The following is a 22308-nucleotide window of genomic DNA, read 5'->3' as shown; positions in this document are numbered from 1 at the left end:
CTCGAGGCGGCATGCCCGGGCGTAGACCGGTGGCCCGACGGTGGGGATGTGATGGGCCACCCCGTGCTTGACGGCCCCCGCCGAGAAGGTGGGCCGCGTGAGGGCCGGGAAGCCGGCGAGGAGGCGGGTGAATGCGTCCGCTGCCGGAAGCGTACAGACCAACGTGGCCGGAACCGAATCGTTCGGCAAGCCGCTTGGCAAGCCGCTTGTTGAGCTGGGCAACGCACACGCGAGCGAGCTGAACGTCTCGGCCTGGACAAGCCGTCTGCGCTTGACGTCGACCAGGAGCCCATTAGCGCACAGGAAGTCCGCGCCAAGCAGTGCCATGGGCACGTTGGCGGTGACGAACGTCCATCGGAAAACCTGCCCTCCAAACCGCAGAGAGAGGCAGCGTTGTCCGTACGTACGGATGGGCGTCCCGTTCGCGGCAAGCAGCGCGGGGCCCCCACCCGCGGCGTGCTTGTCTGACGTGCCGGCGGGAATGACACTCACCTGCGCTCCTGTGTCGCACAGGTAACGGTGCCCGGAGAAGGTGTCCATTATGAACAGCAGGCTGCTCGAACGGCCGGCGCTCATCGCCACAATTGAGCGCCGGCCCGGGCATTTCCCGACCCGTTGAAGGAGCACGGCGGATGACACCGCCGAGCTTCGTGGCCGAACTTGGCGTGGAACCAGCACCAGGTGGTGGAGCTGGAGGAGCGCGGCTGGCTCCGCCAGGCCGGTGGAGTCGACGGGTTTCCCCGCGGTGGCGGTTTTCTCCGCGGCGGTGGGCGGGGCGTGGCGGCGTTCACGAGGTGCGTATCAGCATGCTGCTGAACTTCAGCGTGCTGTAGAAGATGATGCTGTGGAACATCAGCGTCGAAGGCCGTGACGGCCACGCCAACGCTCGCCCGCGTGTCCGAAGCGGCGAAGTACTTGACCGCCTCGGCCGCCAATGCTCGGGGTTCCGTTAGCCCGGTCCCGGCCAATGCGAGGCGAACCTGCGCTGGAAGTTGGCGACGGAAAAGCGCCCGGAATAGCGAACCGGGGGCTTCGTCGCCCAACAGTGACAGCATATGGTCCATTCGGACCGACGGGCGCGTCTCACCGAGCTCGGGGAGATCCAGGAGGCGGTCGGCCCGTGCGTCGTCCGTGAGGCTGAACGTGGCTAGGAGTAGCCGCTTGAGTGCCTCGTACTTGTGGCCGTCCGGTGGGTGGCGAAGGACGGACACAACTCGAGCGGCCGTGCCGGGCCCGAGGGAGGCGACGACGTGGCAGTAGCGCGTGTCATCGCCGGTGAGGTGCCGAAGCTGAAATTGGGCTTCGGCCTGGACGAACCAGACTTCGGCCTGAGCCTCCCAAAATTCCGGAAGTTTGACGAAGGCGGCCATGGCGATGGCGTCGCGTGTGGAAGGATCGCTCCGGCAGATCCAACGTCGAGGGTCACCAGTAAAGCGCGGCGTTACGCGCGCTGCTTGTGAGCAAGGAGGAAGCGGACAAGCGGTAACATATAAACGTCTTTATTGTAAGACTACACTGTAACACTGAACTCCTCCGGGCTGGTCGCCCGGTGTATATCATGAGGCCACGCCTACCCCTCGGGCGTGGCCACCGCCCACTTGGTGCGTGGAATGATGTCACCACGCCAGTGGGCTTTTGTGTCCGCCACAACATCGTATAATTATATTTGCTGTTACTGGTTGTTAAATATAACTTCATTATATGATATGTTTTCATTTTCTTTGTTCTGCAACTGGTAATGTTAAATTTCATCAACCTGTATCTAGATCTGACGCACTTCCGGTCACACAGCACATTATTCTCGGCGAGGACCGCATCACAACTCACAAGTTTGTGTACATACGTAATCAGGAAATAGTGCTGTATATTACCCCTGATTTGTATCGATATACTTTAGTTTGAACTCTTTGTTGCCACAAGATGTGTTTGTGAAGCCCAGAGTCATGCATTGGAATACTTTGTAATGTACGTGTGTGATTATTTAGACCATGTTCGAAAGTCGCTCTTACGGCTTTTATTCATTCGCCAAACGTCTTTGAACGGAGGAGAAGCCGCCGAATCTGAGCAAGAAAACTCGTCTTTGGAGCCCAGAATAAAGAGGTAAGAAGGTATTCCTTCATTGTAATTCAGTGTATAAACATGTCGGACATCTATGGAACGAAGTATTTTGTGGTTTCAAGGCTTTTTTAATGTCGAGCTTGAGAATTATTTAGTTTCAGTGATCTCCTCAGCCTCGTGTTTTTGGCCCCAAACCAGGTGGTTTTGAGTTCATGTGTCGTGCTCTTCGTCTCTGCCAATTCGAAAGTTGAACTGTCGAGGTGTATATCAGGTAATGTGACATTGTTCTAACTATTTGTATTTTGTTTGCAACGTAATACTAATAGTTTCTATGGTGTCAATATGACTATGAGTTCGTAACTTCCTTGCGGTGTGCGAGCGTTTTACTTTTGAGAAGAATAAAGTTCAAGACTACACACCGGTGTTGAGATCTTTGCTCCTGATTGTACTGAGACATCTACAGGATCTTTGACGGTCGATAACTCCACTGACCGCTAAGTGTTACTTCATTTCATCAATTTCCATGGACGGATCCACCCCATGGATTACTCCGGGGCTCTTCCTCATCTACCTAGGAATTTGACACGAAACCCAAGCCTCGCCAAAGTGCGATCATCTCAACAGACAACACCTCGTCCCGACCCTCTCAACACCTCGTCCCGACCCTCTCGACACCTCGTCCCGACCCTCTCGACACCTCGTCCCGACCCTCTCGACACCTCGTCCCGACCCTCTCGACACCTCGTCCCGACCCTCTCGACACCTCGTCCCGACCCTCTCGACACCTCGTCCCGACCCTCTCGACACCTCGTCCCGACCCTCTCGACACCTCGTCCCGACCCTCTCGACACCTCGTCCCGACCCTCTCGACACCTCGTCCCGACCCTCTCGACACCTCGTCCCGACCCTCTCGACACCTCGTCCCGACCCTCTCGACACCTCGTCCCGACCCTCTCGACACCTCGTCCCGACCCTCTCGACACCTCGTCCCGACCCTCTCGACACCTCGTCCCGACCCTCTCGACACCTCGTCCCGACCCTCTCGACACCTCGTCCCGACCCTCTCGACACCTCGTCCCGACCCTCTCGACACCTCGTCCCGACCCTCTCGACACCTCGTCCCGACCCTCTCGACACCTCGTCCCGACCCTCTCGACACCTCGTCCCGACCCTCTCGACACCTCGTCCCGACCCTCTCGACACCTCGTCCCGACCCTCTCGACACCTCGTCTCGACACCTCGTCCCGACCCTCTCAACACTTCGTCCGGACCCTCTCAACACCTCGTCCCGACCCTCTCAACACCTCGTCCTGACCCTCTCAACACCTCGTCCCGACCCTCTCAACACTTCGTCCCGACCCTCTCAACACGTTGTCCCGATCCTCTCAACACCTCATACAGACCCTCTCAACACCTCGTCCCGACCCTCTCAACACTTCGTCTGGACCCTCTCAACACCTTGTCCCGATCCTCTCAACACTTCGTCCCGACCCTCTCAACACCTCGTCCCGACCCTCTCAACACCTCGTCCCGACCCTCTCAACACCTCGTCCCGACCCTCTCAACACCTCGTCCCGACCCTCTCAACACCTCGTCCCTACCCTCTCAACACCTCGTCCCGACCTTCTCAACACCTCGTCCCGACCCTCTCAACACCTCGTCCCGACCCTCTCAACACCTCGTCCCGACCCTCTCAACACTTCGTCCCGACCCTCTCAACACCTCGTCCCGACCCTCTCAACACCTCGTCCCGACCCTCTCAACACCTCGTCCCGACCCTCTCAACACTCCGTCCCTACCCTCTCAACACCTCGTCCCTACCCTCTCAACACCTCGTCCCGACCCTCTCAACACCTCGTCCCGACCCTCTCAACACCTCGTCCCGACCCTCTCAACACCTCGGCCTGACCCTCTCAACACCTCGTCCCGACCCTCTCAACACTTCGTCCCGACCCTCTCCACACGTCGTCCCGATCCTCTCAACACCACGTACGGACCCTCTCAACACCTCGTCCGGACCCTCTCAACACCTCGTCCGGACCCTCTCAACACCTCGTCCCGATCCTCTCAACACCTCGTCCCGACCCTCTCAACACCTCGTCCCGACCCTCTCAACACCTCGTCCCGACCCTCTCAACACCTCGTCCCGACCCTCTCAACACCTCGTCCCTACCCTCTCAACACCTCGTCCCGACCCTCTCAACACCTCGTCCCGACCCTCTCAACACCTCGTACCGACCCTCTCAACACCTCGTCCCGACCCTCTCAACACTTCGTCCCGATCCTCTCAACACTTCGTCCCGACCCTCTCAACACCTCGTCCCGACCCTCTCAACACCTCGTCCCGACCCTCTCAACACCTCGTCCCGACCCTCTCAACACCTCGTCCCGACCCTCTCAACACCTCGTCCCGACCCTCTCAACACCTCGTCCCGACCCTCTCAACACCTCGTCCCTACCCTCTCAACACCTCGTCCCTACCCTCTCAACACCTCGTCCCGACCCTCTCAACACCTCGTCCCGACCCTCTCAACACCTCGTCCCGACCCTCTCAACACCTCGTCCCGACCCTCTCAACACCTCGTCCCGATCCTCTCAACACCTCGTCCCGACCCTCTCAACACTTCGTCCCGACCCTCTCAACACGTTGTCCCGATCCTCTCAACACCTCGTACAGACCCTCTCAACACCTCGTCCCGATCCTCTCAACACTTCGTCCCGATCCTCTCAACACTTCGTCCCGACCCTCTCAACACCTCGTCCCGACCCTCTCAACACCTCGTCCCGACCCTCTCAACACCTCGTCCCGACCCTCTCAACACCTCGTCCCGACCCTCTCAACACCTCGTCCCGACCCTCTCAACACCTCGTCCCGACCCTCTCAACACTTCGTCCGGACCCTCTCAACACCTTGTCCTGATCCTCTCAACACTTCATCCCGACCCTCTCAACACCTCGTCCCGACCCTCTCAACACCTCGTCCCGACCCTCTCAACACCTCGTCCCGACCCTCTCAACACCTCGTCCCGACCCTCTCAACACCTCGTCCCGACCCTCTCAACACCTCGTCCCGACCCTCTCAACACCTCGTCCCGACCCTCTCAACACCTCGTCCCGACCCTCTCAACACCTCGTCCCGACCCTCTCAACACTTCGTCCCGACCCTCTCAACACCTTGTCCCGATCCTGTCAACACTTCGTCCCGACCCTCTCAACACCTCGTCCCGACCCTCTCAACACCTCGTCCCGACCCTCTCAACACCTCGTCCCGACCCTCTCAACACCTCGTCCCGACCCTCTCAACACCTCGTCCCGACCCTCTCAACACCTCGTCCTGACCCTCTCAACACCTCGTCCCGACCCTCTCAACACTTCGTCCCGACCCTCTCAACACGTTGTCCCGATCCTCTCAACACCTCGTACAGACCCTCTCAACACCTCGTCCCGACCCTCTCAACACTTCGTCCGGACCCTCTCAACACCTTGTCCCGATCCTCTCAACACCTTGTCCCGACCCTCTCAACACCTCGTCCCGACCCTCTCAACACTTCGTCCCGACCCTCTCAACACGTTGTCCCGATCCTCTCAACACCTCGTACAGACCCTCTCAACACCTCGTCCCGACCCTCTCAACACTTCGTCCGGACCCTCTCAACACCTCGTCCCGACCCTCTCAACACCTCGTCCCGACCCTCTCAACACCTCGTCCCGACCCTCTCAACACCTCGTCCCTACCCTCTCAACACCTCGTCCCGACCCTCTCAACACCTCGTCCCGATCCTCTCAACACCTCGTCCCGACCCTCTCAACACCTCGTCCCGACCCTCTCAACACTTCGTCCCGACCCTCTCAACACCTCGTCCCGACCCTCTCAACACCTCGTCCCGACCCTCTCAACACCTCGTCCCTACCCTCTCAACACCTCGTCCCGACCCTCTCAACACCTCGTCCCGACCCTCTCAACACCTCGTCCCGACCCTCTCAACACCTCGTCCCGACCCTCTCAACACCTCGTCCCGACCCTCTCAACACCTCGTCCCGATCCTCTCAACACCTCGTCCCGACCCTCTCAACACGTTGTCCCGATCCTCTCAACACCTCGTACAGACCCTCTCAACACCTCGTCCCGATCCTCTCAACACTTCGTCCCGACCCTCTCAACACTTCGTCCCGACCCTCTCAACACCTCGTCCCGACCCTCTCAACACCTCGTCCCGACCCTCTCAACACCTCGTCCCGACCCTCTCAACACCTCGTCCCGACCCTCTCAACACCTCGTCCCGACCCTCTCAACACCTCGTCCCTACCCTCTCAACACGTCGTCCCGACCCTATCAACACCTCGTCCCGACCCTCTCAACACCTCGTCCCGACCCTCTCAACGCCTCGTCCCGACCCTCTCAACGCCTCGTCCCGACCCTCTCAACGCCTCGTCCAGACCCTCTCAACGCCTCTACCAGACCCTCTCAACGCCTCGTCCAGACCCTCTCAAAGCCTCGTCCAGACCCTCAACACCTTGTCTGCATCCTCTCAACACCTCGTCCCGCTGAGTGACGATTTGCATTCAATTCTTAGATCGCCAGATCTCAAATTTTTAGTGCCCGAAATGTCGCCGAATTTATCATCCTCGGGTAGTTTGGTTGCTTCATCATTCTCGGATAGTTTGGTTGCATCATCATCCTCGGGTAGTTTGGTCGCGTATTCATCCTCGGGTAGTTTAGTTGCATCATAATCCTCGGGTTGCTTGATTGCATCATCACCTTTTGGGTAGTTTGGTTGCATCATCACCGCTCGGGTAGTTTGATTGCATCATCATCCTCGTCTAGTTTGGTTGCATCATCACCGCTCTGGTAGTTTGGTTGCATCATCACCGCTCCGGTAGTTTGGTTGCATCATCAGCCTCGGATAGTTTGCTTGCATCATCATCCTCGGGTAGTTTGGTTGCATCATCATCCTCGGGACAGGAATTCTGATTTTAAAAACCGCAACGTTCCGCCGAACTCACGGGTTATTCCATTTACTAATGAACCTTCTTTTGTCATTGGACAATTCAGGTGCCTTCTTTTGTCAGTTTTGTATGACGTCATCACAACACATCATACAACTATGGTGAAACCTCATTTCTCCTTTTAACTACGAACCAGGCAGAAAGTTTTTATTATTAACTTGTATATCCAAGGTGACCTCCAAATGAGGTGTTATAAAGGTTGTAGATGGTGGGTGGATGAGGGATCTATGTGGCGTTGGTATCGAAAAAAAATGTCAGTCCCATCTGTGCATCCAAAACTAAAGCTGGACTATCTTCTCGAACAAGTTGTTCAGGCCAGAGATTCTCAACCGGTGGGTCATACTCATGACCATCAGTGGGCCGGAAGGTGCAACCTCGTGGTCCGCGGATATCATACCCACCTGAGAAGGCAGGTTATTAGTTTATCTCATGAGTGTTCGCAAAATTTAACTCTCAAAAAAGAGGTTATATTAATGTTATTGTATTAATTTGTGATTGGAATGATGCTGTTTAAAATGAAAATATAGAGAGATTGAGTTTAAAGGTGAATTAAGAAATGACGTGAGGTTTTCCATCCGTAACATTCGCGGATTCGGCATTTGCAGTTTCGCCATTGACCGCATTTGGTTGATCAAAGGTGTTTCCGGCATGGAGAATGTCTCGGACATCTCGTGTTCACACGAAAAGGCAAGCTGCTGTATTTTACTTTTACTGTATTTTCTTTTGACAAACATGGACCGTTAACTGAAAAGAAAAACCGACGATGGTGGCGAAACTTCAGGAGTTGATAAAAGGAGGTGAAACTCATCGTCAGAAAATACGAACCTGAATATATTAAGTTTTGATTTACAGGGGCAGGGGATTCAGTCAGAGCGGGCAACCAAGTTCGTGTTACCTTTCACCACCACGAGTCAGGGTCTTCACTTGTGACTGGCACAAAATCAAACACCAGGAATAAACTGAAAGCAACTTTGCCGACGTCACAAACAATCTTCTTTGCGAGTACTCTGCGAGTCGGCCTCTCCCCCATCCCCCCTCAGATTGATCTGATTGGTTCTCAGAAGCAAACCACGTATCTCACTGACGTTACTCTATATTTAAGACTTAAATGTTTATTTTTGACCAACACATCACCTTCAAACTAGGATAGCATCCATGTGCTACTCAGGTATTTGAAGACAGAGATTTTGTTCACAAATACATGGAATTAAAATGGCCGATGCAGCTTCCCGTCTTATTTTGGGCTCATTCAGGATGACGGACTGGCAAATCATTTATTTGGGACCATGCTTCACAGGTCAAAGGTGAGTGTGGGTGTCTCTTAGGTAAACTGACAGTGTGAATGTGGTGATAAAGCTGGATACGTTTACCGTTTATCTCGACACGTGATCAAATTGGAGAAGATAATAACTCACAAAACATTTCAAAGTGAGTCAAGAAAATAACATGTATAACTTTTCTGTGATTAACATAAACATTGTATCCTTGGCAGGTAATCGGTGAAATGGAGAACTTCTTGGAATGGCTCAAGTCCCAAGGCCTGAGAGCAGAAACAGCCCAAGCAGTGATGGATAAGCTCGGAATTGAGGATCAGAAGGTTATTCGAGCTTGCGCTGAGTCGGATCCATTACGGGCCGAGCTCCTCTCTCTCTCCAAAGAGAAATTACAATTTGCGATGTATGCTGACTTCTGTACATTTATGAACTCTTTTTCGAAGACTCAAGATGTCCAGATTGCAGGTTCTTCTCTTTTGGGAAGTGTTTTCGTCACCTTAGAGAATGTTATTCGGGAACTTTCCAGTTTCTGTGAAAAGATTTTCGGATCCCAAAACGTGCACCGGGACAACGTTTCTGGTTTCTGTGGAATCGGGCTCCGTGGTTTCCGCAGTCTCCAATTTCAGGATCATGGATTCACACCCAAGTCTGGTACGTGACGTATTTTTTAAATTCAACATAGAATGTCAAGAAGTCACCTTTATACAACAACAACAACAACAACAACATGCATTTTAAAGGCCATTTTCCCTGCTAGAGCGGGGGTTAGCCTTGCGGTCCCCATGACAATCTTCTCCATTTTGCCCTATTTTCTGCATCTCTCCTTGTTAAACCCCTTGCCCGCATTTCTTCTTCCACCATCTTTAGCCAAGTCTTTCTCGGTCTTCCCCGTCTTCTACTTCCTTCTACATTCATTTCCATCACTCTTCTCAACCAGTCACTTTCATCCTTCCTCAACACATGACCAAACCATCTCAACCTGTTCCTCTTCACAGCTTCAATCACAGGCTCTATTCCCATCATCTTTCGCAATTCATCATTTGTCTTCCTCTCTCTCAGCGATACTCCGCACATCCGTCGAACCATTCGCATTTCCACCCTTTCCAACCTTCGTTGCTGCTCTACGTTCATTACCCATGTCTCGCTCCCATAAATCATAACACTTCTCACACATGCAGCATACACCTTTCCCTTCAGCTTCAACGACACTCCCCTCATCATCAGCACGCCACTCAATTCCCGAAACTTCTTCCATGCACATGTCACTCGAGCAACCATTGCCGAGTCTGATCCACCTTCTCCATTCAGCATGTCTCCGAGGTAGCAAAATGTTTTCACACCTTCCAGCTTCACGCCGTCTCCAAGATCCAACTCAACATTTCCTCCATCTGCAGCTCCCTCTGTGCACACCTTACATTTGAATGTAGCTGCCACACTGGTTAATGACCCTCTTAGACCACTACATTTTTGATGAACCCACTCCAGCGCACATTGTACACTGAATGGAGTTCACTCCGACACCCTTCCTACACACAGCACAGGGCCACTTCCCAGTTCTTTCCACCTCACCACATGCTTTACCACTTGCCATCACCTTCGTCTTTCCGATATTCACCTTCAGACCTTTTGTCTCCATACATTCCTTCCACGTGTTCATCTTTTCCTTCAGTCCATCCATACTTTCCGCAATCGACACCAGATCATCTGCATACAACAACTCCCACGGTAAACCCTCCTTTACGTTCTGAGCCAGGACCTCCATCACAGCTACAAATAGTAGTGGACCTAGTACCGACCCCTGATGCACTCCCACCTTCACCTCAAACTCACCACTGTTCCCGTCCTTCGTCCTTACAGCTGTGCATGCTCTTTTGTACATTGCCATCACTACTCTGATCAACCATTCCTCCACTCCTAACTTCCTCAATGCCCATGTCAATACTTTGCGTGGAACCCGATCGAATGCTTTCTCCAGATCAACAAACCCAAGAAACAACTTCTTCCTCTTCTCCATGTACTTCTCCTGCAACTGCCTCACAATGAAAAGCGCGTCTGTCGTTCCTCTTCCTGGCATGAATCCAAACTGCATTTCGTCGATCTTCACTTTCTTCCTTATCCTCCTCTCCAACACCCTTTCCAATACCTTCATTCCATGCTCCAATAACTTTATCGCTCGGTACGAGCCACACACCAGAGGGTCACCTTTCCCCTTGTATAGAGGGACGAGGGTACTCAGTTCCCAACCACTGGAATGCGGCCTTCTTTCACCACCAGATTATAGATCTCTGTCATTCTCTTCACACCCCAACTTCCTGCTGCCTTCAACATATCTCCCACAACTCCCTTCGGCCCTCCCGCTTTTCTACCCTTCATTGCTTTTATCGCTTCCTCAACTTCCTTCTCAGTTATCCTCTCTGCCGGTCCTAAAACTGGGTTACTCTCGATGTTGCCATCCCATTCATTCTCTGTATTCAACAGCATTTCCATATATCTTTTCCATCTTCCTTTAATTCCATCTGGGTCGACAACGATTTGTCCCACTTCATCCTTCAAGCAACTCACCCCCATCACATCACACCTCTCTTTCGCAATCTGCTTTGCAATCCTGAATACTGCTTTCTGACCCTCTTCCGAATCCAAGCGTTCTCCGAACATTTTCCTACATGCCTCCTGCGCCTTTGCTACCTCTTTCTTTGCAGCCTTCCTGGCTGCCTTATAACTTTCACGCTCTGCTGTTTCTGCTCCCGTACCCTTCGCCTTCTGCCACTCCTTGAACTTCTTCCTCTTCTCGTAAATCCTCTTTCCAACTTCATCATCCCACCACCATGTTTCCGAGTGCCTCGGTGGTCCTTTTGTCCATCCACATACCTCACCAACGGCTCCCAACAGACTAGCTTTCAGTGACATCCAACCACTTTCAAGCTCAACCACATCATCCTCGACCCTACTCAGCCTCTCTTTTAATGCCTCCCTTACTGTCACCTCTTTCAACCTCCACACCTTCATTCTCGGTTGGTACTTCACCCGCCGAGCTCTCCTCGCACCTTTCACCCTTACGTCGCAGACAACCAAGTGGTGCTGTGAAACAGCCTCCTCCCCCGGGATCACCTTTGTGTCCCGGAGGTGCCCCCTATCTCGCCTACGCACCATCAGGTAGTCAACGGTTGTCGTCGACCCACCTGACGTGTATGTAACAAGCTTATTATCCTCTTTCTGGAACTGAGTGTTACAAATCAACAAATCAGCTCCATCAGCAAACTCCAAAATCCTTTCACCTTCTCCATTTCTCACACCATATCCGTAACCCCCATGAACTCCGTCAAAACCATCCATATTCCTTCCCACATGTCCATTTAGGTCTCCTCCTACCACAACAACTTCCTCATCTTTCACGTTTTCCATCAGCTTCTCTATCGCACACCAGAACTTGTCCTTCTCTTCATCGCTCCGACTAATCTGCGGAGCATATCCCGAGATGACGTTCACCAAGAGCTTTCCAATCATCATTTTCACCATCATCAACCTATCACTCACTCTAGTCACACTCACCACACTGTCTACAAACTCCTCAGAAAACAGGACACCAACACCATTCACGCCCTCCGGGCACCCTTGCCACACAAACTTGTATTTCTGTCCCTGCCTACCCTACACCATTCTCACACCACTTCCCTTCCATCTCGTCTCTTGCACACAACATATGTCCACTCTTCTTCTGACCAATACTTCCACCACTTCTCCTGATCTCCCTGTCATTGTCCCTACATTCCATGTTCCAAACCTCAGAAACCGATCTGCACTACGGGCTGCACCCTGCCCATTTGTAGTTGTAATTGTCATGGTTCTCTTTTTGAGGCAATGTTTTTATGGCCGGATGCCCTTCCTGACGCCAACCCTCTTAGTCGCCTCTTACGACACGCAGGGATACGGCGTACCTATTCTTATCCAGGGTACACACTGGGACCTTTATGTTCTGTGATTTATTTTTATTTTTACCTCTGCCACCAAAGGTAGGTGGAGGTTATGTTTTCACCTCTGTCTGTTTGTCTGTGAGCAGGATATCCCAAAACATCATGGATGGATTCTGACGAATCTTGGTGGACTGGTCACGTTTGTGACGAGGACTTATCGGTTAGATTTTGGTGAAGATCCGGATGTGGATCCTTCAATTAGTCCTTCGGCTTTCCTTCTTTTTTTGAACCCAAATGTGATATCCAGTCGCAATGCTTTGTTTCCTGTGCCCGGTGGGATAATTACGTTGTACCTGAGCAAGGGATTACCTCATTGTTTTCAGTGATTGCTTTTGGATGACGTTTCCATGAGTTGCTGGAGCTGGAATGTTGAGATTTTTGCAGAGGGTTAGTGGATTACTCCACATTCCTTGTTGTGTATTTGGGTGCCGCTGAAACAGCATTTTTGTCCATTGGTTGTTTTCTCATATAGTTGTGGTCTTTCTCCAAATGGTGTCAATGTCATCTCCACTATTTTGTTTGCAAGCTCTTATTCCAGTATTTGATGTTCCTCATTGTCCTTATAGTGCTTCTCTCCTTCACCTCCCTGTTCCCTTCTGTCCTTCTGTGTTATCATCTGCCGTTCTCATTTTCATCCTGTTCAATTGTGTTGATATTTTCACTCGGTCCACGATTGTAAGTCTGGTCTGTTTCCCCTCAGTATTAGGGTGGTTCTTTGTCTCCTCCACCTCCACCTCTCCCTCACCACGCCTTCGTCGCTGTGTCCCCAGTGACGCTCCGCATTCCAAACCATTACTTCATCGCGCAGTTTCTCCCCATGCTATTGTGGCCACGTTTTTTCTTTTTTTTCTCCACCATTCCACCACCATTTTCTCCAACCTCTCCTCTGTCCATCACTGGTGAGCGCGTGGCTATCATCCTCACCATTTCTTCTGCATGCCATCTGCCCTTCACCGTTATCTATTTTTATTTTTATTTTAGGATTTATCTGCCTTTGACACAACTTTTTCAATTTTTTTGGATGGCACCATCTCTGCTCTGGTGGTCAATCTGGTCTTCAGCTGGTCCATTAATGTAGCTCCTCCACTGGCCACCCTCCAATGTTGATGTCTTGAAAAGATGTTACAGTGGTAAATGGACTCCTCCTCCTCCATGCTCCAAGGTTCCTTTTCTTGAGTTTAGTTTTTGAGATGGGTAGCACCTCCACAGTCTCTTCGCTTGTTGCAAATCTCTATCAAATTGTGAGTTGGTCTTTTTTCCCACTAGAGGAGGGGCAGGATTCATTCTTTGGACTGAGCTTGGTGCCGCTGCCCATACTAACACCACACGGTGATCTGTGTCCCATAATTTGTTTTTGCCTTTATTTCCAACACACATTTCGTTTGTCAAAGGCTCTAACCTTCCCCCACTCTCCTTTGGCCCATCCGAAGTAGTTTCCCACCTCAGCGATTCCCGAGCTGGCGACTCGACATTACGTTTGTCGATTGCTTCTCTGCACACGTTTCCACTGAGGCTTCGCAATCAACCACAAGGCCTCGTTCGCGTATTGAGTACCTCGTATCGAGCTTCATCTCCACTCCTTAAATAACTCTCTCCATCCCACTCATCACCAGCCCTCTCTCACCTGCAGCACCTTCCTTTCCTTCCCTTCATCACCAAGGTCCTGGTTTCTGGACCACCATCGGTGGGTCTAAGCCATGAGTCCAAGTGGGATGGTGTGACGAGATTATGTGCCAGCTTCTTTGATGCCATCTTGTGTGTGTTCGTCATGGTGTATCCATGTCCTTGCTCATTAATTAGGTTTGTCTGTGTGTGTCTGTCCCCTAACTTTTTTGTTCCATTTGAGCTTTCTCATGAAGTTTTCAACATTCCTTTATTTTGAGAAGATGGACAAGACAAATTAATAATTTGGTGAAAAGGTCAAAGATCAGTGTCACATAAAATCATCAATTTTCATCCAATTGACCTGGAATTTTAAGATTTTGCATACTGTCACTGCAGTGGTTCACCAATCAAAAGCGAGAAGCCGATTGTTTTTTTTGTCAGAACAAACGCTCAAGGTTGTATAAAATCATCAATTTTCACACGATTGACTTGAAATTTGAGCAGAGTTTGCATATTGGGTTGCTGACGCCCATCGCTTTGTGGTCAAAAGGTGAAGGTCGCCTAAAATTGTCAATGTTTTGGTATTTTTTGTTGGATATCTACCATATAAAACACAATGTGTGTCTGTCCCCCTTTATCAGGTTGAGTTTTAAAGGCTATGAGTTGCACTTTAGGAGGGGATGGGGTTTTATGTGTGGTTTTAATGGGCAGTCTTTGAACATGACCGTTTGTCCACCGGTTAAAAGACTGAGGACCCAAAATAACCCAAGGACCCAGAAGACACAAAATACCTCAAGGATTCAAAAGACCCAAACTACCCTGAGGATGCAAAACGAACGAGAGGATCCAAACGGCCCTGGATCAAGAGGACCCAAAAGATCCTGAAGACCCAATAGACCCCAAACACCCAAAATATCCTGAAGACCCAACAGACCCCGAGGATCCAAAAGTCCCCCGAAATCCCAAAATTCCCTCAAGATCCTGAAGACCCAAAATAATGAAAAGACCCCAAAGACCCAAAATATCCCAAAGATGCTGAAGACCCATAAAATCCCGAAGACCCAGAAGACCAAAAAGACCACAAAACCCAAAATTCCCCAAAGACCTACAAATACCCAAAATACTTAAAAGACCCCAAGACCCTTAAAGACCAAAACACCATGAAGACCACAAAGACCCAAAATTCCCCCAAACACCCTTAAATACCCCAAAAACCCAAATGATTCAAAAGACCCCGGAGACCCTTAAATACCCTGAGGACTCAGTGGACCCTAATACCCAAATTACCCCAAAGAGCCTTAAATACCACAAAGACATTTGAATACCCCAAAGACCCAGTAGGACTGAAAAGACCCAAGGAACCCAAATATTCAGAGGACCCCAAATGACCCAAAATAGTGTAGCAGCATAGCAAACCTGTTGTGCATTTTGTGATACAAGCACCAAATTTGGTACACTAGTAGACTATCATATTATGAAAAGATCTGGATATTGGGCCATCTCAGATTCAGAGATTTGATTTTTGCAAGATTTCGATTCGATTGGGATCGAAGAGAACACCTTCTTCATCTTCTGTACAGTGAAGTTGCCAGCCCTGAATTCTCTGGCTACATCTGGGTGCTTCATTGGGAGTGCAACCGTGTCCCTCAGGTGAACAGGGACCCACCTGGCATAGTGTGTGTGGTCTAAGGCATGGAACCATGGGACCAGTTCCGTCAGGGTATCAAGGTACGTCGTGAATGAAGCCTGCCGCAGAGAACGCACGTAGACCAGTACCAACATCTCTAGTTCCAGCACAGTTGCCCAGTACTGAAAGTTGGGAATGTCTTCTCCTCTCTGGTGACACCAGTCTTCGAACTCAGGCAGGTCTTCTGCATCATCAGCATATGTCATACAGTGGCGTTCATACGCACGGTGTTGCAGGATGTGCAGTGCCGCTGCAGTGATTTGATGAGCTCTTCTTGTGCGGGTGACGTGGGCAGCTCGTAGGAAGGAGTCGGCCGTCCCTGGCGTTGCAATCTCAGCTTGCAAAATCTGCAAATCTTGCAAAAATCAAATCTCTGAATCTGAGATGGCCCAATATCCAGATCTTTTCATAATATGATAGTCTACTAGTGTGCCAAATTTGGTGCTTGTATCACAAAATGCACAATTCTTTTGAATATTTGGGCGAAGCCGCCCCACTAAAAGACTCAAATGACCCAAACATATTGATACTCTCTCAGACAATCAGTCTCCACAAAATATGATCCAGAAGTTGATAATGAAACTTTGAATTGAAGTGATTTTGCTGATCTACAGAATATCACATTTAAAAAAGTATTCTTTGTGGAGACATATTCATGGTTTTCTTTAATTCCTTGAAACAAGTGAATAGCCCAATGGAATGTCACAACCTACTTGTGAATTGTTTTTAGAATACATGTTTTATTCGTTGTCAAGGTGATTTGCATGTTTGCTTATGAATAAATTAATTGTTATGTGCATTGTTGATTCTGTATATTATTTATTTCTGACTGCAACATCAATACTTGTTCTACCCAGAACAAAAATAAATAAATCCCTTTTATGTGCGTTAAATACAGAATGTGTGATGTTTTTCAGCATGCTGACGTCATGTGACCTCTAAGTGTTACAGAAACAACATCTGCATAAACTGAAATTAGTGTTTGTGATACTTTTGCTTGTGCAAATGGGTTAATTAGCATATTGGTGTATCACGTGAATATTTCAAACAGTTATTTGAAGACTGGATGTTGATAAAAGCAAAATGCAACACATTCCTACATTTTTCATTTGATTTATTTGTGTTCATTCACAGTGGAGAGAGAGAATGGCGGCAGATATGATGGATGTATTTCAATATATGCTGATGAGATGACTTCATTAACATAAAATCAAAACATGACAAACAATTAAAACTTTGTCAGATTGAATGAATGAATGATCGTTTTAAGGCCATTTTCCCCGCTAAAGCGGGGGTTAGCCTTGCGGGCCCCATGACAATCATGGTTCCCTGTTTGAGGCAATGTTTTTTTTATGGCCGGATGCCCTTCCTGACGCCAACCCTTGGTCACGCTCTTACGATGCGCAGGGATACGGTGTACCTATTCTAATTCGGGGTACACACCATGATCATTCATCCCAGCAAGCTGGTACTCAATTTGCCGACCTCGGAAGGATGACAGGCTGAGTCAACCCCCCTGGCGTTAATTCAGCGATCGACCAGGATTCGAACACAGGATCCTAGGATCCCAAGCCTGCACCCTAACCGCTAAGCCAACACCAGGCTGTGTTAGAGTTGTCAGATTGTTAAACATAATAAAAAGCAATGACGTGAAATTCAGTGTGATTTGAGCTGATAATTATTGAGATGCAACATAACTGGTGTGCAAGTGATCAGCATATCTCAAGAAATGGTCGATATATTTAAAAAGGGACATTTTGACATGTGCACCAGTGGGGTCATAGAAAACATAGACCAAAATAATTTTTTGGAAGTTTACATTTTTTGGTCTGAGGAGACATCACTGATCATAATTATGCACGTTGAGTTGAGGAGGATTATTGGAGGGGGTTTATGATAGGCCCCTCTGGTCCATGGACTTTAGGATCCAGGCTTTCAATGACATCTCGGATGCTACTATACGGTCTGTACCTCTCTGTACGGAGGATATTGAGATCACATCGAGATTCACTTACATTGGCAGTAATATTGATGTTTCCACATGTTGTTACCGAGGGCCGACCACATGTCTTGTGGTTGCAGTAGGTTGATCTGCATCTCAAGGAGATGGGAATGGGCTGGGCATCGTGCTGGTGTCTGTGTTTGTCTGTCTGCTCACTTATACTTGCCTACAGGTCACAATTTTAAACCGATCCTCACAAAACTTCACAAAACGATAAACTTGGTGGGCCGACAGAATTCTATTTATTTTTCAGGTCAAAAGGTCAACATAGGCCAAAGGTCAACCACTTTTTTCAAATTTCTAAAATCCTCAGTTTTCATCTGATTGACTTGAAAACTTGAATGGGATTTACATATCAGCTAACTGAATTCAACCACCAAATATTTTTTCACAACAACATTGGCCAAAAGGTCAACAACCTTTTCAAATTTCTAAAATCCTCAATTTCCAAATGATTGACTTCAAATTTGAACAAGATTTTCATATCAGCTGACTGAATTCAACCACCAACTATTTTTTTTGTGAGCTAGGCTGGAGAGGAGTCAGAAGAACACAGAAAGACCACCAACCTGCCTGTGGTGATAGAGTGAAAGGTCCTCAGAATCGGCTTCATCGAGGGAGACACCAATGATTCTAAAAGCTTTGGTGTCTACAGCATGTAGCTGAGCTAGGTATGACGCAGAAGCACCAGCCCAGAGGGGAGAACAGTACTGCATCAAGCTGTGGATGACAGCCTTGTATGTGGCGAGAAGTTCAGTAGTGCCAAGAAAGGACTTCACATGACGGAGGATGCCCAGTCGGTGCGCCTTTGGAGGCCAGCTTGGAAATGCGGTTTTCTCAGGAAAGATCATGACAGAAAGTGAGACTCCAAAGGTTGAGTGACAGAGGGTTTTCCAGATGGTCTTTATGAAGAGCAAATCGTGATGGTGTGAAATTTGTCAGGATTGAATGACATGTTCCACTTGTTTGACCAGTTTGTGATTTTATCCGGTCTGCAGAGAGTGAAGAGGCTGCTGCCTGCCGATCTCAGCGTTGAGATAAGGAGCAGCAGAGGGTGGAGTCATCAGCAAAAAGATGGAGAGAATTTTGCAGAGAGCCGGATAGATCATTGATGAATACACAGGGTTAATGATTCATGAATACACATTAATGAATAATAAAAAAAGCACAGGGCCAAGAACACTGCCTTAAGGAACTCCAGCCTGAACAGGAAGGGGAGAAGAGAGAATTCTATTCAGGCCACACGTTGACTACGCCCGGAGAGGAAGTCCGCAAGCCATGTGTGGAGATTTCCTTTGATACCATCAGAGGAGAGTTTGGTGAGCAGGACAGGGTGCCCAAACGTATCGAAGGCACGACATATGTCAAGGGAGACTGCTCTGATTTCCTGTTTAGCACGAAGGCCTCCATCCATTGTTGAGACAGCAGAAACACCATGTCCAGATTGGAGTGGCCTGGTCTGAATCCAAAATGATGATCACAGATGAGATCAAGCCTTTGTCGAGAAGGAATAGAAGGGTTTATTAATTATCAGAAGCAATGATGGATTCCATGACCTTGCTAATTATGGGGAGTGGGCTCATTGGTCTGTAGTTGCAGGGATCTGTTTTTGCATCTTTTTTTAAAATAAAGCGATAATGTTGGCTGATTTCCAAGCAGATGGCAGATGACCTTGAGCAAAAGAGAGGGTGAAGAGAACAGAGAAAGGGTGTGATAGCGTGGTAGAGCAGGATTTTGGGCAGAGCACAATTTTTAACACCAGTAAGTTCCAGAATTTTTTGGGATGAATTTTACAATCTTTATTTAATTTAAATTGAGTTAAATACTTGAACAATGTTGAACACAAATCGCCTTCTTGTTACTTCCACCAAGCTCCAGTTTAGCAGTACTTGGACATGTCAAATAGGGTGGTGTATAAGGGTGATATAGCAGACTGCTTCAGTCATGCTTAACATCCATAATTACCTTCGCAAAAGCGGAAGGTTATGTTTTGATCGCTGTGTATTTATTTGTATGTCTGTGTGTGTGTGTGTGTGTATGTTATTCGCATAACTCAAAAAGTATTCAACCGAATTGCATGAAATTTGGTGGGATGATTGGTTATTATACGGGACACATTTGATTAGATTTTGGGAGCAATCGGGTCAAAGGTCAAGGTCAAGGTCACGAAAAGGTCAAAATCGTATTTTTACCATAGCGCGGTCAATTTTTATCCAATTGGCATGCAACTAATGCCAAAATGTTCAGAATTCAATGCCCGATCTTGTGATATACGACATGACCCAGTGAAGACATTACCCTTGTTAGCGGTTGGGGGTCAAAGGTCAGGGGGGTCACGACCTTGCAAAATGTGCGTTTTTTGTCATAACTCGGTCAATTCTTATCCGATTTGCATGAAATCAGCACCAAACTGTTCACTGTTCTGTTCCCTACACTCCCATGCCAAGTACAGAACAGTAGCTGCGGCGAAGGTATGCGCTCTACCGAGTGCCCGTTCTAGTTGTTATTTTTAACAATCTTTAAATTCATTATTATGTTTAAATTGAAGTACACATTCCATGGCGTAACATGTTCTATGAACTCTCAAGATGGTTCTGAATCTCATTTCCATGCAAAGGACTGACGCTGATTTGTACACAGGTGATGTCTCTTCTGTAAATGTGGAAGGCAGACAACACAACAACGATTCATCTGTCACAGAAGATTCAAAATGTGCATCTGCAAAGGAAGTTTCTGATATTCACATGACAAAAATAAGTGCTTCCTGTTTTGCAACTCGTGAGTGGAAACGTAAAAAAAAAATACATACAATCTTTTCTGTCGAGAAAATATAAAATTTTCGGACATGTGTTAAATATTTTGCATTTTGATTTTGACCAAAAAAAGAAAATGTGTTCTTTGTTTCTGTAGAACTATCCAGAAGAAATATGGGACAAATAAGCTCCAGTCGCAGCTTGACAGTGAGGAAGAAGCCTTTTTTTAAGAAACGATCACAAAATCGAGACTCACTTTCTTTAAATTACAAGTGCATGTGTAGGCCTCGCAACACCAAGATTAATATTAAATTAAACAAAAACAATGAGGTTCTAGAAAGGCGAATACGTTATAAATGTAATGTGTGCAGAATGAGTTTTGCTTCAATGAGTAACATCAAAATACACATGAGGATTCACACTGGAAAACACTTCCACAAGTGCTCTGTCTGTGATAAAGGTTTCTCAAGTAACAGCAATTTGAAAGGACATACGAAGATCCATACAGGAGAGCATCCTTACAAATGCTCGATATGTGATAAAGGTTTCTCAAGTAACAGCAATTTGAAAAGACATACGAAGATCCATACAGGAGAGCGACCTTACAAATGCTCAATATGTGACAAAGGTTTCTCTGAAAAAGGCAATTTGAAATTACATATGAGGATCCATACAGGAGAGCGTCCCCACAAATGCTCGATATGTGATAAAGGTTTCTCTGAAAAAGGCCATTTGAAATCACATATGAGGATCCATACAGGAGAGCGTCCTCACAAATGCTCAATATGTGACAAAGGTTTCTCTGAAAAAGGCAATTTGAAAAGACATATGAAGATCCATACAGGAGAGCAACCTCACAAATGCTCGATATGTGATAAAGGTTTTTCTCAAAACAGCCATTTGAAAAGACATATGAGGATTCATACAGGAGAGCGTCCTCACAAATGCTCGATATGTGATAAAGGTTTCTCTGAAAAAGGCCATTTGAAATCACATATGAGGATCCATACAGGAGAGCGTCCTCACAAATGCTCAATATGTGATAAAGGTTTCTCTGAAAAAGGCCATTTGAAATCACATATGAGGATCCATACAGGAGAGCGTCCTCACAAATGCTCAATATGTGATAAAGGTTTCTCTCAAAAAAACAATTTAAAATCACATATGAAGATCCATACAAGAGAGCTGAAATCTGAAATACCAGGATATGAAAAATGAGGTAAAGAGGATAAGAAAATGACAGCTTTTTAAAAATGTAAAATTTATTATTTTGGTTCTCTATCTTCTCACAATAGAGACATATTGAAAAATTGATGCCAAATACTCAGATGGCAACATCACTTAATATCTCAATCTGATATTGGATATTGTGCTTCTTTCAGGGTTTTCCTTCGGTTTCCAGTTTGTAATTCTTGTTTCTGTACTTGCCAAGTATCCAGCCACGTTCCATTTGAGTTTTTTGATTGTGATCTGTGTATAGGAATTTTGTTTTCTTTCTGATATAGTTGTTTTTCTTGTCCCTTTTTGGTTATGCTCAGATGTCATCTTTCCATGGCAGTTTGGACATGAATTGTTGCTCAATCTTTGCTGTCGTCCATGTTTCATTGACGTGTGATGTGGGGAGAACAACCTTGTTGTAAAATTGTTTAGAAGAAGAAGTCTCCTGCTTTATACGAAACTTGAATTTGTGAAGGGTTTGGCAATAAAAAGAGATACTAAAAGCACAAATGCACTGTGACTGTGTTATTGTGAATTCTCGGAAAGGTACCTGTCAATGAAGTGGATTCGTAGATATCTGACCTGAAATGAGAAATTTACTTTGGAGTGTGTGTTGGTAGAAACGGGAATTCAATGTAAATATTCAGTTAGCATGCAGTGCATTCAGAAAGTATTCAGACCCCTTCACTTTTTCACATTTTGTTATGTTGCAGCCTTATGCTGAAATCGTTTA

At 47.9% G+C, this 22308-nt stretch overlaps 1 protein-coding gene across 3 annotated transcripts; it reads left to right on the top strand.

The window, feature by feature from the left end:
- Nucleotides 1-1953: 1953 nt before the first annotated feature.
- Nucleotides 1954-22085, top strand: LOC137415519 (uncharacterized). Of its 3 annotated transcripts, XM_078774978.1 has the most exons (6): nt 1954-2100; nt 2257-2329; nt 8558-8990; nt 20245-20382; nt 20515-21576; nt 21896-22085. In XM_078774978.1, the coding sequence occupies exons 3-5, from the start codon at nt 8570-8572 to the stop codon at nt 21573-21575; spliced, it is 1620 nt and encodes a 539-aa protein (XP_078631104.1). In that variant the 5' UTR covers nt 1954-2100; nt 2257-2329; nt 8558-8569; the 3' UTR covers nt 21576; nt 21896-22085. The 3 variants fall into 3 exon arrangements, with proteins under 3 accessions (XP_078631104.1, XP_078631102.1, XP_078631103.1); XM_078774976.1 differs by having other exon boundaries at nt 20515-22085; XM_078774977.1 differs by having other exon boundaries at nt 1954-2108; nt 20515-22085.
- Nucleotides 22086-22308: the final 223 nt, after the last annotated feature.

Source organism: Myxine glutinosa, chromosome 3 (genome assembly GCF_964187855.1).
Source record: "Myxine glutinosa chromosome 3, kmMyxGlut1.1, whole genome shotgun sequence".
Classification (NCBI taxonomy): domain Eukaryota; kingdom Metazoa; phylum Chordata; class Myxini; order Myxiniformes; family Myxinidae; genus Myxine; species Myxine glutinosa.
Note: the sequence above shows the minus strand (reverse complement) of the source record. Positions and strands in the feature narration are given on the sequence as shown.